The sequence below is a fragment of the Dreissena polymorpha genome, chromosome 3 (genome assembly GCF_020536995.1).
Source record: "Dreissena polymorpha isolate Duluth1 chromosome 3, UMN_Dpol_1.0, whole genome shotgun sequence".
In the NCBI taxonomy this organism is placed as follows: Eukaryota; Metazoa; Mollusca; class Bivalvia; order Myida; family Dreissenidae; genus Dreissena; species Dreissena polymorpha.
In genome coordinates, this window is record NC_068357.1 from 26,812,110 (window position 1) to 26,824,343 (window position 12,234).

General features: G+C 45.1%; 1 protein-coding gene across 1 annotated transcript in view; it reads right to left on the bottom strand.

Moving 5' to 3' along the window:
- Positions 1-12,234, bottom strand: part of LOC127873378 (C-1-tetrahydrofolate synthase, cytoplasmic-like) — a 65,199-nt gene that overhangs the window by 23,679 nt on the left and 29,286 nt on the right. Inside the window, exons 5-7 of the mRNA XM_052417233.1 lie at positions 11,726-11,802; positions 2,976-3,076; positions 54-190 (exon numbers count right to left, since the gene is read on the bottom strand). Of these exons, the coding sequence (XP_052273193.1) occupies positions 54-190; positions 2,976-3,076; positions 11,726-11,802 (315 nt within the window). The remainder of the gene's footprint in view (positions 1-53; positions 191-2,975; positions 3,077-11,725; positions 11,803-12,234) is intronic.

Genomic DNA, 12,234 nt, shown 5'->3' on the forward strand with positions numbered 1-12,234 from the left:
CACATATGATTATGCAAACCAACAAGTGATAGTAACAAGGACAGTTGACAAACCACATCTGCAAGGTTGACAGTCCTGGAGTGGCACACAGTGACCGTGGCATGGTGCCAGGTGAGCAGGTTGGACATGGGGGCTCCAACTATCTTGCTGCGTCCGATCACCACAGCCATCTTCCCTGCTATGTCGATACCTAGATCAAATAAATATAACTCTTTCACAAAATTCACATCATGGACAAAGAGATTAACAGACTCCCATTTTTGACTCCAGCATATCCCTAAGCTTTGGGGGTAAGTATATATGAGCCTTGTTCTGAGAAAACTGGGCTTAATGCATGTGCGTAAAGGTGTCATTCCAGATTAGTCTGTGCAGTCCGCACAGGCTAATCAGGGACAACACTTTCTGCCTAAACTTGATTTTTGGTTAGGAGGGATTTCCTTGAAACTAAAAATACCATAAAAGCGGATAGTGTCGTCCCTGATTAGCCTGTGCAGACTGCACAGGCTAATCTGGGACGACACTTTACGCACATGCATTAAGCCCAGTTTTCTCACAACGCGACTCATACATATGGCATGGTAATTAACACAAACATACCAACATACAAGAACACACTTAACACAAACTGAGACAACAAAAACAAGAGATGTGTTTGTCAGAAGAGCGATGCCCCCTACTGCGCAGCATTGAAATAAAATTTCTATTTATCATTTGGCAGGTATAGAAATCATCTCCCTTTAAAGGTTACTACTTCCCTTGAATTTTGTCCAATCCAACAGGGGGGGGGGGGGTCTCACAGTCAATTATGACCATGCCAAGTCAACGGGTATGTAATGAACATCAAAAAAATTATAATTATATCATTTAAAAAAAAACTTTTACAAATCAATCATTTGGGTTATAAATAATCAAAATAATAAATCTGTACAGTAACTGTGAAAAGAACTTCAATTCTTGGTAAGGAAATATATAAAATGAAATTTATAATTATATAAATTACTTCCCTTGAAAATAATTGTCTGTAACAAATGTCTATTTTTAGTAGCAAATAATTAAAAGCTACTACCGTGACTGTAGATTCACCACTCAAAATGTGCAGCTCCATGAGATACACATGCATGCCAAATATATAAAGTGGCTATGTTTAATATTGAATAATTTTCCTCCTTTTTAAAGCTTACTACTTCCCTTAAATCTGTATTTTTTACCGTAGACAGTAAAGGATGACCTTGACCTTTTACCACAATGTATTTGTCAGAAACACAATGCCGCCTACTGCGCCGCTTTGATTCATTTAACAAAAATATGTACGTGGGCAGGTCAGATAACTATGTCCATTTAAAGCTTATTACTTCCTTTGACTTTGTTTTTTCGACCCTAGACCTTGAAGGATGATGTTCACCTTGAAATTTTACAACTCAAAATGTGCAGCTCCATGAGATACACATGCATGCCAAATATCAAGGTGCTATCTTCAATATTAAAAAAGTTATGGCCAATGTTAAAGTTTTTTTCGGACGGACGGACAGACACACTGACTGACGGACAGTTCAACTGCTATATGCCACCCTACCGGGGGCATAATAAAAACTCAAAAAGTTTGTACTAGAGATGTCATCAAATAATTTAGTATTTAAATACTTTACAGAATATTGGAATGTTTAATGAGTATAAGAATTGTAAAACAGAATGTTTGTTTATCATTCGGGTCTTAGGTGACTATTTATAATAATGGAAGGGTGCGCACGGACAAACACATAATGATGTTGTAGTTACAAAGATAACAGAGTAAAGGTATGTGTAGGCCCGTTGACACATGTGTTTTCATTTCAATTATTGTATAGAATTACCTTAAAACCTTTATATTCTTCACTAAATAAAAAATAAATGAATAGCTTTACTTTCAACAAATGTTTGTTTGTGATTTAAAGTTGGTTGTATGCAGATTTAAGGTAAAATACATAGTATGTTATATTGTAATGATAAAAAATACAATATGGTGAAAATTATTGGCAATGTATTCTGCAACAACAGTTTGGCTTTGTGTGTATGCCTGTTGCTTAGTGTTTTTTTCCACAATAGAAATGTATCCTAACAACATATTATTATTTAAAAAATATTGGCCTTTTTATTTCAGAGGGACAAGATGCTAATGTATACAGAAGTTAGTTAAGTAATAACATGCATTACCCTATACATGATGGGTCATTTTCTTTCGACAAGCTGAGTTAGGGCACTTGTTTGTAAACAAGATAATTATTTACTTGGGCTGCTTGTAACTGAAATATTTAAGTGCTGAGTGATGAACTTGTATAAACATATTAACTATGATGTGAAATTGTGTCCTGGGTATTTTACATTTCTTCCATACACTTTCATCAACAACTGTGAATATAAGAAAAATGCCTGACCTACGGACATATGTAAAGCATAACAATTTTGGTTAAGAACGCTTCAAAACATTTCAAAATGCCAGAACAAAAATATGGAGGTACAGAAGTTCACATACTGGTTAATGTGTTTGTAATTTTTCAGCCCTCCAGAAGTAATAAGTTTGCTAATTAAGGGACTACAACTCTGTTTGTGTAGACAACTTCTAAACCAAACCATGGATTTAACAAGGTGGTTCATACATTTTTTAAGTTTCAGAACTCTTGCACCAATTTGTGTTGAATAATGGTCATTATGGTTATTACAAGTTCAAAATGGTATAAAAACTGAGGACTGACGATAAGAAGAATCTTTATGCCCACCCTCATAAAATGGGGGAATTCAAAGTGCCAGTAATCTGCTGTCCTAGACATTGAATTTGGAATCTGATTGAGAATATGAACTTGATATCCAGTAGCTCGAATCGAATTGTATAGTTAAATAGTTACAATACCCTATTATTTTTGCAATAATAAGTTATTATAATACAAGGATTTTTCTCACTGACATTGAAAATATTCTACTTAAAAGATCAAAATAACAACCAGTTTTCAGGATGAGTTCCAGACATCCCCTAGGCGTACACGGCAGGATACAGTCCTCCAGGTCTCCCCTCGCTAGCTTCCCAGCATTCACCTGGTGCAACCTGAAAACATGCTTCAACATGGTTACATCTCAGCAACATTCTCTGAAAATGGGGCTTAATGCATGTGCGTTAAGTATGGTCCCAGATTAGTCAGTGCAGTCCCCTCAGTATCATCCCAGCTTAGTCGATGCCGTCCTCTCAGTATCATCCCAGCTTAGTCGGTGAAGTCCCCTCAGTATTGTCCCAGGTTAGTCTGTGCAGTCCCCTCAGTATCATCCCAGCTTAGTCTGTGCCTTCCTCTCAGTATCATCCCAGCTTAGTCGGTACCGTCCTCTCAGTATCATCCCAGCTTAGTCTGTGCAGTCCCCTCAGTATTGTCCCAGCTAAGTCTGTGCAGTCCCCTCAGTATTGTCCCAGGTTAGTCTGTGCAGTTCCCTCAGTATTGTCCCAGCTTAGTCTGTGCAGTTCCCTCAGTATTGTCCCAGCTTAGTCTGTGCAGTTCCCTCAGTATTATCCCAGCTTAGTCTGTGCAGTTCCCTCAGTATTATCCCAGCTTAGTCTGTGCAGTTCCCTCAGTATTATCCCAGCTTAGTCTGTGCAGTTCCCTCAGTATTGTCCCAGCTTAGTCTGTGCAGTCCCCTCAGTATTGTCCCAGGTTAGTCTGTGCAGTCCCCTCAGTATTGTCCCAGGTTAGTCTGTGCAGTCCCCTCAGTATTGTCCCAGCTAAGTCTGTGCAGTTACCTCAGTATTGTCCCAGCTTATTCTGTGCAGTTCCCTCAGTATTGTCCCAGCTTAGTCTGTGCAGTTCCCTCAGTATTATCCCAGCTTAGTCTGTGCAGTCCCCTCAGCATTGTCTCAGTTAGTCTGTGCAGTCCCCTCAGTATTGTCCCAGCTTAGTCTGTGCAGTTCCCTCAGTATTGTCCCAGCTCAGACTGTGCAGTCCCCTCAGTATTGTCCCAGCTTAGTCTGTGCAGTCCCCTCAGTATCGTCCCAGCTTAGTCTGTGCAGTCCCCTCAGTATTATCCCAGCTTAGTCTGTGCAGTCCCCTCAGTATTGTCCCAGCTTAGTCTGTGCAGTCCCCTCAGTATTGTCCCAGGTTAGTCTGTGTAGTCCCCTCAGTATCATCCCAGCTTAGTCTGTGCAGTCCCCTCAGTATTGTCCCAGCTTAGACTGTGCAGTCCCCTCAGTATTGTCCCAGGTTAGTCTGTGCAGCCCCTACGTATTGTCCCAGGTTAGTCTGTGCAGTCCTCTCAGTATCCTCCCAGCTTAGTTTGTGCAGTCCCCTCAGTATTGTCCCAGCTTAGTCTGTGCAGTCCCCTCAGTATCGTCCCAGCTTAGTCTGTGCAGTCCCCTATGTATTGTCCTAACTTAGTCTGTGCAGTCCTCTCAGTATTGTCCCAGGTTTGTCTGTGCAGTCCCCTAAGTATTTTCCCAGGTTAGTCTGTGCAGTCTCCTCAGTATTGTCCCAGGTAAGTCTGTGCAGTCCCATCAGTATTGTCCCAGCTTAGTCTGTGCAGTCCCCTCAGTATTGTCCCAGCTTAGTCTGTGCAGTCCCCTCAGTATTGTCCCAGGTTAGTCTGTGCAGTCCCCTCAGTATTGTCCCAGCTTAGTCTGTGCAGTTCCCTCAGTATTGTCCCAGCTTAGTCTGTGCAGTCCCCTCAGTATTGTCCCAGGTTAGTCTGTGCAGTCCCCTCAGTATTGTCCCAGCTTAGTCTGTTCAGTTCCCTCAGTATTGTCCAAACTTAGTTTGTACAGTCCCCTCAGTATTGTGCCAGCTTAGTCTGTGCAGTCCCCTCAGTATTGTCCCAGCTTAGTCTGTGCAGTCCCCTCAGTATTGTCCCAGCTTAGTCAGTGCAGTCCCCTCAGTATTGTCCCAGCTTAGTCTGTGCAGTCCCCTCAGTATTGTCCCAGGTTAGTCTGTGCAGTCCCCTCAGTATTGTCCCAGCTTAGTCTGTGCAGCCCCCTCAGTATGGTCCCAGCTTAGTCTGTGCAGTCCCCTCAGTATTGTCCCAGCTTAGTCTGTGCAGTCCCCTCAGTATTGTCACAGCTTAGTCTGTGCAGTCCCCTCAGTATTATCCCAGCTTAGTCTGTGCAGTTCCCTCAGTATTGTCACAGCTTAGTCTGTGCAGTCCCCTCAGTATTGTCACAGCTTAGTCTGTGCAGTCCCCTCAGTATTGTCCCAGGTTAGTCTGTGCAGTTCCCTCAGTACTGTCCCAGTTTAGACTGTGCAGTTACCTCAGTATTGTCCCAGCTTAGTCTGTGCAGTTCCCTCAGTATCATCCCAGCTTATTCGGTGCCGTCCCCTCAGTATTGTCCCAGCTTAGTCTGTGAAGTCCTCTCAGTATGGTCCCAGCTTAGTCTGTGCAGTCCCCTCAGTATGGTCCCAGCTTACTCTGTGCAGTCCCTTCAGTATCGTACCAGTTTAGCCTGTGCAGTCCCCTCAGTATTGTCCCAATTTAGTCTGTGCAGTTACCTCAGTATTGTCCCAGCTTATTCTGTGCAGTCCCCTCAGTATTGTCACAGCTTAGTCTGTGCAGTCCCCTCAGTATTGTCCCAGCTAAGTCTGTGCAGTCCCCTCAGTATTGTCACAGCTTAGTCTGTGCAGTCCCCTCAGTATTATCCCAGCTTAGTCTGTGCAGTTCCCTCAGTATTGTCACAGCTTAGTCTGTGCAGTCCCCTCAGTATTGTCACAGCTTAGTCTGTGCAGTCCCCTCAGTATTGTCCCAGGTTAGTCTGTGCAGTTCCCTCAGTACTGTCCCAGTTTAGACTGTGCAGTTACCTCAGTATTGTCCCAGCTTAGTCTGTGCAGTTCCCTCAGTATTGTCCCAGCTTAGTCTGTGCAGTTCCCTCAGTATTGTCCCAGATAAGTCTGTGCAGTTCCCTCAGTATTGTCCCAGCTTATTCTGTGCAGTCCCCTCAGTATTGTCCCAGCTTAGTCTGTGCAGTCCCCTCAGTATTGTCACAGCTTAGTCTGTGCAGTCCCCTCAGTATTGTCCCAGCTTAGTCTGTGCAGTCCCCTCAGTATCGTCCCAGCTTAGTCTGTGCAGTCCCCTCAGTATCGTCCCAGCTTAGTCTGTGCAGTCCCCTCAGTATCGTCCCAGCTTAGTCTGTGCAGTTCCCTCAGTATTGTCCCAGCTTAGTCTGTGCAGTCCCCCCAGCATTGTCTCAGCTTAGTCTGTGCAGTCCCCTCAGGATTGTCCCAGCTTAGTCTGTGCAGTTCCCTCAGTATTGTCCCAGCTCAGACTGTGCAGTCCCCTCAGTATGTTCCCAGCTTAGTCTGTGCAGTTCCCTCAGTATTGTCCCAGCTTAGTCTGTGCAGTCCCCCCAGTATTGTCCCAGCTTAGTCTGTGCAGTCCCCTCAGTACTGTCTCAGCTTAGTCTGTGCAGTCCCCTCAGAATCATCCCAGATTAGTCAGTGCAGTCCCTTCAGTATTGTCCCAGCTTAGTCTGTGCAGTCCCCTCAGTATTGTCCGTGCTTAGTCTGTGCAGTCCCCTCAGTATCATCCCAACTTAGACTGTGCAGTCCCCTCAGTATTGTCCCAACTTAGTCTGTGCAGTCCCCTCAGTATTGTCCCAGCTTAGTCTTTGCAGTCCCCTCAGTATTGTCCCAGCTTAGTCAGTGCAGTCCCCTCAGTATTGTCCCAGCTTAGTCTGTGCAGTCCCCTCAGTATTGTCCCAGCTTAGATTGTGCAGTCCCCTCAGTATTGTCACAGATTAGTCTGTGCAGTCCCCTCAGTATTGTCCCAGCTTAGTATGTGCAGTCCACTCAGTATTGTCCCAGCTTAGACTGTGCAGTCCCCTCAGTATTGTCCCAGCTTAGTCTGTGTAGTCCCCTCAGTATTGTCCCAACTTAGTCTGTGCAGTCCCCTCAGTATTGTCCCAACTAAGTCTGTGCAGTTCCCTCAGTACTGTCCCAGCTTAGTCTGTACAGTCCCCTCAGTATTGTCCCAACTTAGTCGGTGCAGTCCCCTCAGTATTGTGCCAGCTTAGTCTGTGCAGTCCCCTCAGTATCATCCCAACTTAGTCTGTGCAGTCCCCTTAGTATTGTCCCAGCTAAGTCTGTGCAGTCCCCTCAGTATTGTCCCAGCTTAGCCTGTGCAGTCCCCTCAGTATTGTCCCAGCTTAGTCTGTGCAGTTCCCTCAGTATCGTCCCAGCTTAGTCTGTGCAGTCCCCTCAGTATTGTCCCAGCTCAGACTGTGCAGTCCCCTCAGTATTGTCCCAGCTCAGACTGTGCAGTCCCCTCAGTATTGTCCCAGCTTAGTCCGTGCAGTCCCCTCAGTATTGTCCCAGCTAAGTCTGTGCAGTCCCCTCAGTATTGTCCCAGCTTAGTCTGTGCAGTCCCCTCAGTATTGTCCCAGCTTAGTCTGTGCAGTTCCCTCAGTATCATCTCAGCTTAGTCTGTGCAGTTCCCTCAGTATTGTCCCAGCTTAGTCTGTGCAGTTCCCTCAGTATTGTCCCAGCTTAGTCTGTGCAGTCCCCTCAGTATTGTCCCAGGTTAGTCTGTGCAGTTCCCTCAGTATTGTCCCAGCTAAGTCTGTGCAGTTCCCTCAGTATTGTCCCAGGTTAGTCTGTGTAGTCCCCTCAGTATCATCCCAGCTTAGTCTGTGCAGTTCCCTCAGTATTGTCCCAGCTTAGTCTGTGCAGTTCCCTCAGTATTGTCCCAGCTTAGATTGTGCAGTCCCCTCAGTATTGTCCCAGGTTAGTCTGTGCAGTTCCCTCAGTATTGTCCCAGCTTAGTCTGTGCAGTCCCCTCAGTATTGTCCCAGCTAAGTCTGTGCAGTCCCCTCAGTATTGTCCCAGCTTAGTCTGTGCAGTTTCCTCAGTATTGTCCCAGCTTAGTCTGTGCAGTCCCCTCAGTATCGTCCCAGCTTAGTCTGTGCAGTCCCCTCAGTATTGTCCCAGCTTAGTCTGTGCAGTCCCCTCAGTATCGTCCCAGGTTAGTCTGTGTAGTCCCCTCAGTATCATCCCAGATTAGTCTGTGCAGTCCCCTCAGTATTGTCCCAACTTAGTCTGTGCAGTCCCCTCAGTATCGTCCCAGCTTAGTCTGTGCAGTCCCCTCAGTATTGTCCCAGCTTAGTCTGTGCAGTCCCCTCAGTATTGTCCCAGGTTAGTCGGTGCAGTCCCCTCAGTATCGTCCCAGGTTAGTCTGTGCAGTCCCCTCAGTATTGTGCCAGCTTAGTCTGTGCAGTCCCCTCAGTATCGTCCCAGCTTAGTCTGTGCAGTCCCCTCAGTATTGTCCCAGCTTAGTATGTGCAGTCCCCTCAGTATTGTCCCAGCTTAGTCTGTGCAGTCCCCTCAGTATTGTCCCAGCTAAGTATGTGCAGTCCCCTCAGTATTGTGCCAGCTTAGTCTGTGCAGTCCCCTCAGTATCGTCCCAGCTTAGTCTGTGCAGTCCCCTCAGTATTGTCCCAGCTTAGTCTGTGCAGTCCCCTCAGTATCGTCCCAGCTTAGTCTGTGCAGTCCCCTCAGTATTGTCCCAGATTAGTCTGTGCAGTCCCCTCAGTATCATCCCAACTTAGTCTGTGCAGTCCCCTCAGTATCATCCCAACTTAGTCTGTGCAGTCCCCTCAGTATTGTCCCAGCTTAGTCTGTGCAGTCCCCTCAGTATTGTCCCAACTTAGTCTGTGCAGTCCCCCCAGTATCGTCTCAGCTTAGTCTGTGCAGTTCCCTCAGTATTGTCCCAGCTTAGTCTGTGCAGTCCCCTCAGTATCGTCCCAGCTTAGTCTGTGCAGTTCCCTCAGTATTGTCCCAGCTTAGTCTGTGCAGTTCCCTCAGTATTGTCCCAGCTTAGTCTGTGCAGTTCCCTCAGTATTGTCCCAGCTTAGTCTGTGCAGTTCCCTCAGTATTGTCCCAGCTTAGTCTGTGCAGTCCCCTCAGTATTGTCCCAGCTTAGTCTGTGCAGTTCCCTCAGTATTGTCCCAGCTTAGTCTGTGCAGTTCCCTCAGTATTGTCCCAGCTTAGTCTGTGCAGTTCCCTCAGTATTGTCCCAGCTTAGTCTGTGCAGTCCCCTCAGTATTGTCCCAGCTTAGATTGTGCAGTCCCCTCAGTATGGTCCCAGATAAGTCTGTGCAGTTACCTCAGTATTGTCCCAGCTTAGTCTGTGCAGTTCCCTCAGTATTGTCCCAGCTTAGTCTGTGCAGTTCCCTCAGTATTATCCCAGATAAGTCTGTGCAGTTACCTCAGTATTGTCCCAGCTTAGTCTGTGCAGTTCCCTCAGTATTGTCCCAGCTTAGTCTGTGCAGTTCCCTCAGTATTGTCCCAGATAAGTCTGTGCAGTTACCTCAGTATTGTCCCAGCTTATTCTGTGCAGTCCCCTCAGTATTGCCTCAGCTTAGTCTGTGCAGTCCCCTCAGTATTGTCACAGCTTAGTCTGTGCAGTCCCCTCAGTATTGTCCCAGCTTAGTCTGTGCAGTTCCCTCAGTATTGTCCCAGCTTAGTCTGTGCAGTTCCCTCAGTATTGTCCCAGCTTAGTCTGTGCAGTTCCCTCAGTATTGTCCCAGCTTATTCTGTGCAGTCCCCTCAGTATTGTCCCAGCTTAGTCTGTGCAGTTCCCTCAGTATTGTCCCAGCTAAGTCTGTGCAGTCCCCTCAGTATTGTCCCAGCTTATTCTGTGCAGTCCCCTCAGTATTGTCCCAGCTTAGTCTGTGCAGTCCCCTCAGTATTGTCCCAGCTTATTCTGTGCAGTCCCCTCAGTATTGTCCCAGCTAAGTCTGTGCAGTCCCATCAGTATTGTCCCAGCTTATTCTGTGCAGTCCCCTCAGTATTGTCCCAGCTTAGTCTGTGCAGTCCCCTAAGTATGGTCCCAGCTTAGTCTGTGCAGTCCCCTCAGTATTGTCCCAGCTTAGTCTGTGCAGTCCCCTCAGTATTGTCCCAGGTTAGTCTGTGTAGTCCCCTCAGTATTGTCCCAGCTTAGTCTGTGCAGTCCCCTCAGTATTGTCCCAGCTTATTCTGTGCAGTCCCCTCAGTATTGTCCCAGCTAAGTCTGTGCAGTCCCATCAGTATTGTCCCAGCTTATTCTGTGCAGTCCCCTCAGTATTGTCCCAGCTTAGTCTGTGCAGTCCCCTCAGTATTGTCACAGCTTAGTCTGTGCAGTTCCCTCAGTATTGTCCCAGCTTAGTCTGTGCAGTGCCCTCAGTATTGTCACAGCTTAGTCTGTGCAGTCCCCTCAGTATTGTCACAGCTTAGTCTGTGCAGTCCCCTCAGTATTGTCACAGCTTAGTCTGTGCAGTCCCCTCAGTATTGTCACAGCTTAGTCTGTGCAGTCCCCTCAGTATTGTCACAGCTTAGTCTGTGCAGTCCCCTCAGTATTGTCACAGCTTAGTCTGTGCAGTTCCCTCAGTATTGTCACAGCTTATTCTGTGCAGTCCCCTCAGTACTGTCCCAGCTTATTCTGTGCAGTTCCCTCAGTATCGTCCCAGCTTATTCTGTGCAGTCCCCTCAGACGAATCAGGTTGAGGAACAACACCTTTTGCTTTTGATTTTTTTTTCGTTAAAAGGAAGTCTCAAGTTGAGACAATAAGTGCCATCACTGATAACTCTTGGTACTTTTCTGGTAATACAGATTTTACGCAATACAATCTTATGTGACCAAGGTATAATGAGGACAAAGGTTCTGACCAAGTTTGATAATGATTGGATAATAAATGCGACGTTGGGCTCATGTGGGCTAAAACATATTCATTACTGGTATAAAATAGTCCAAAGTGTAATAAATTTCAGAAAAGCAAGTAAGTTAGACCTAATCCACATTTTGCGATTCCACAATAAATGCACACACTTCTGTCAATAACTGATAAGTTACCTACTCCCTAATCAGAGGTAGAGAGAGAATGGCAGAGGATATTAATTGAAATTTATCATTTATGCAACCATGCAAAGAATCAAACATGCGAGCCTTTAAGCTGTGCTCCAGCACTCTACCAACTGAACTAGCTAAGGAACTAGGGCCTAATATTCAGAATGCATCAACACACAGTGATAGGAACTGAAATCTGTCGGAAAAATTAAAGTATGCATAAAGGTCACAACTAATGCCTCGTACCTTCTACAAATAAACATCAGTACTTATGTGTCATATTATGAGATGAAATTAAATGATTAACAGAAATAGCCTAGATCTAGCTTAGTTTAGTTGAAAGGTATTTATTTTAGCTCCATTTCATCGAAATCCAAAGGCTTATTTATACGAGTCCCTTCCTGGGTAGAACCAGTACTTGCTGTATTTGAGGGAGATCTCAAGAACGCTCCCACAGTGGGGATCAAATCCATAACCAACCAGTTGCTAGGTGGACACCATATCCATTACTCCATGGCGACCTTAAAGATCCAGCTTACATTATGTACAAATGTAACAACTTTTGCCTAATACATTTAACAAATTAACATATGATTAACAAGAGATTGCCAAGAAATATGGTCCCCTACCGGTGAAACTCCACCATTGTCAGAATTTTTTTTTATTTTTGTATATATTTGTTGCTATAGCAACCAGAATTTTGACGTAGGAACAAAATGAAATGACCTGCATAATCTCCATATTGCCATCTATCCATGTTTCAAGTTTCATGAAAAAATGACAGACAAAGCTAACCAAAAGTCTCCTCTGGTTTCACCGGTAGGGGACAATTAATGATACATCATGTGAGGCAATTGTTTATTTAACAGAAAACTGAAATAGCCAATGTCTAGATTACACCCTAAGTACTTACCCGTCCACATCTTTGTCAGGCCTGATGGAGTTGGTCACCAGATGGGTGTCAACAGGGCTGCTCGTATCCAATGGCAACTGGTGACAGAAATGGCAGAACAGAGTATACCAAACATTTACCATATACTTGATCTGAGCAGAACAGGTTTTAGGTTTTATACATTTGAGTCTGGCTCTTGAAAAACACGGTTAAATGCCTGTGTGTAAAGTGTTGTTCCATATTGACCTATGCAAACAGCACAGGCTAATCAGGGAAGACACTTTCCTCTTCAATCTTTTTTTCATAAAAAAATTCTCACTTGGCCTAAGTCCAGTTAAGGCGGAAAGTGTTGCCCCTGATAAGAATGTACAGACTGCACAGGCTTATCTGGGATGACACTTTATACACAAGAATTAAACCCTGTTTTCCCACAATGAGCCTCATATATTAGGATATATTTTCTATTAAATGGGTCAGTGTAGCCAGATACAAGGACTACTTGATGCATGATTTTTTTCAACATTTGAAGC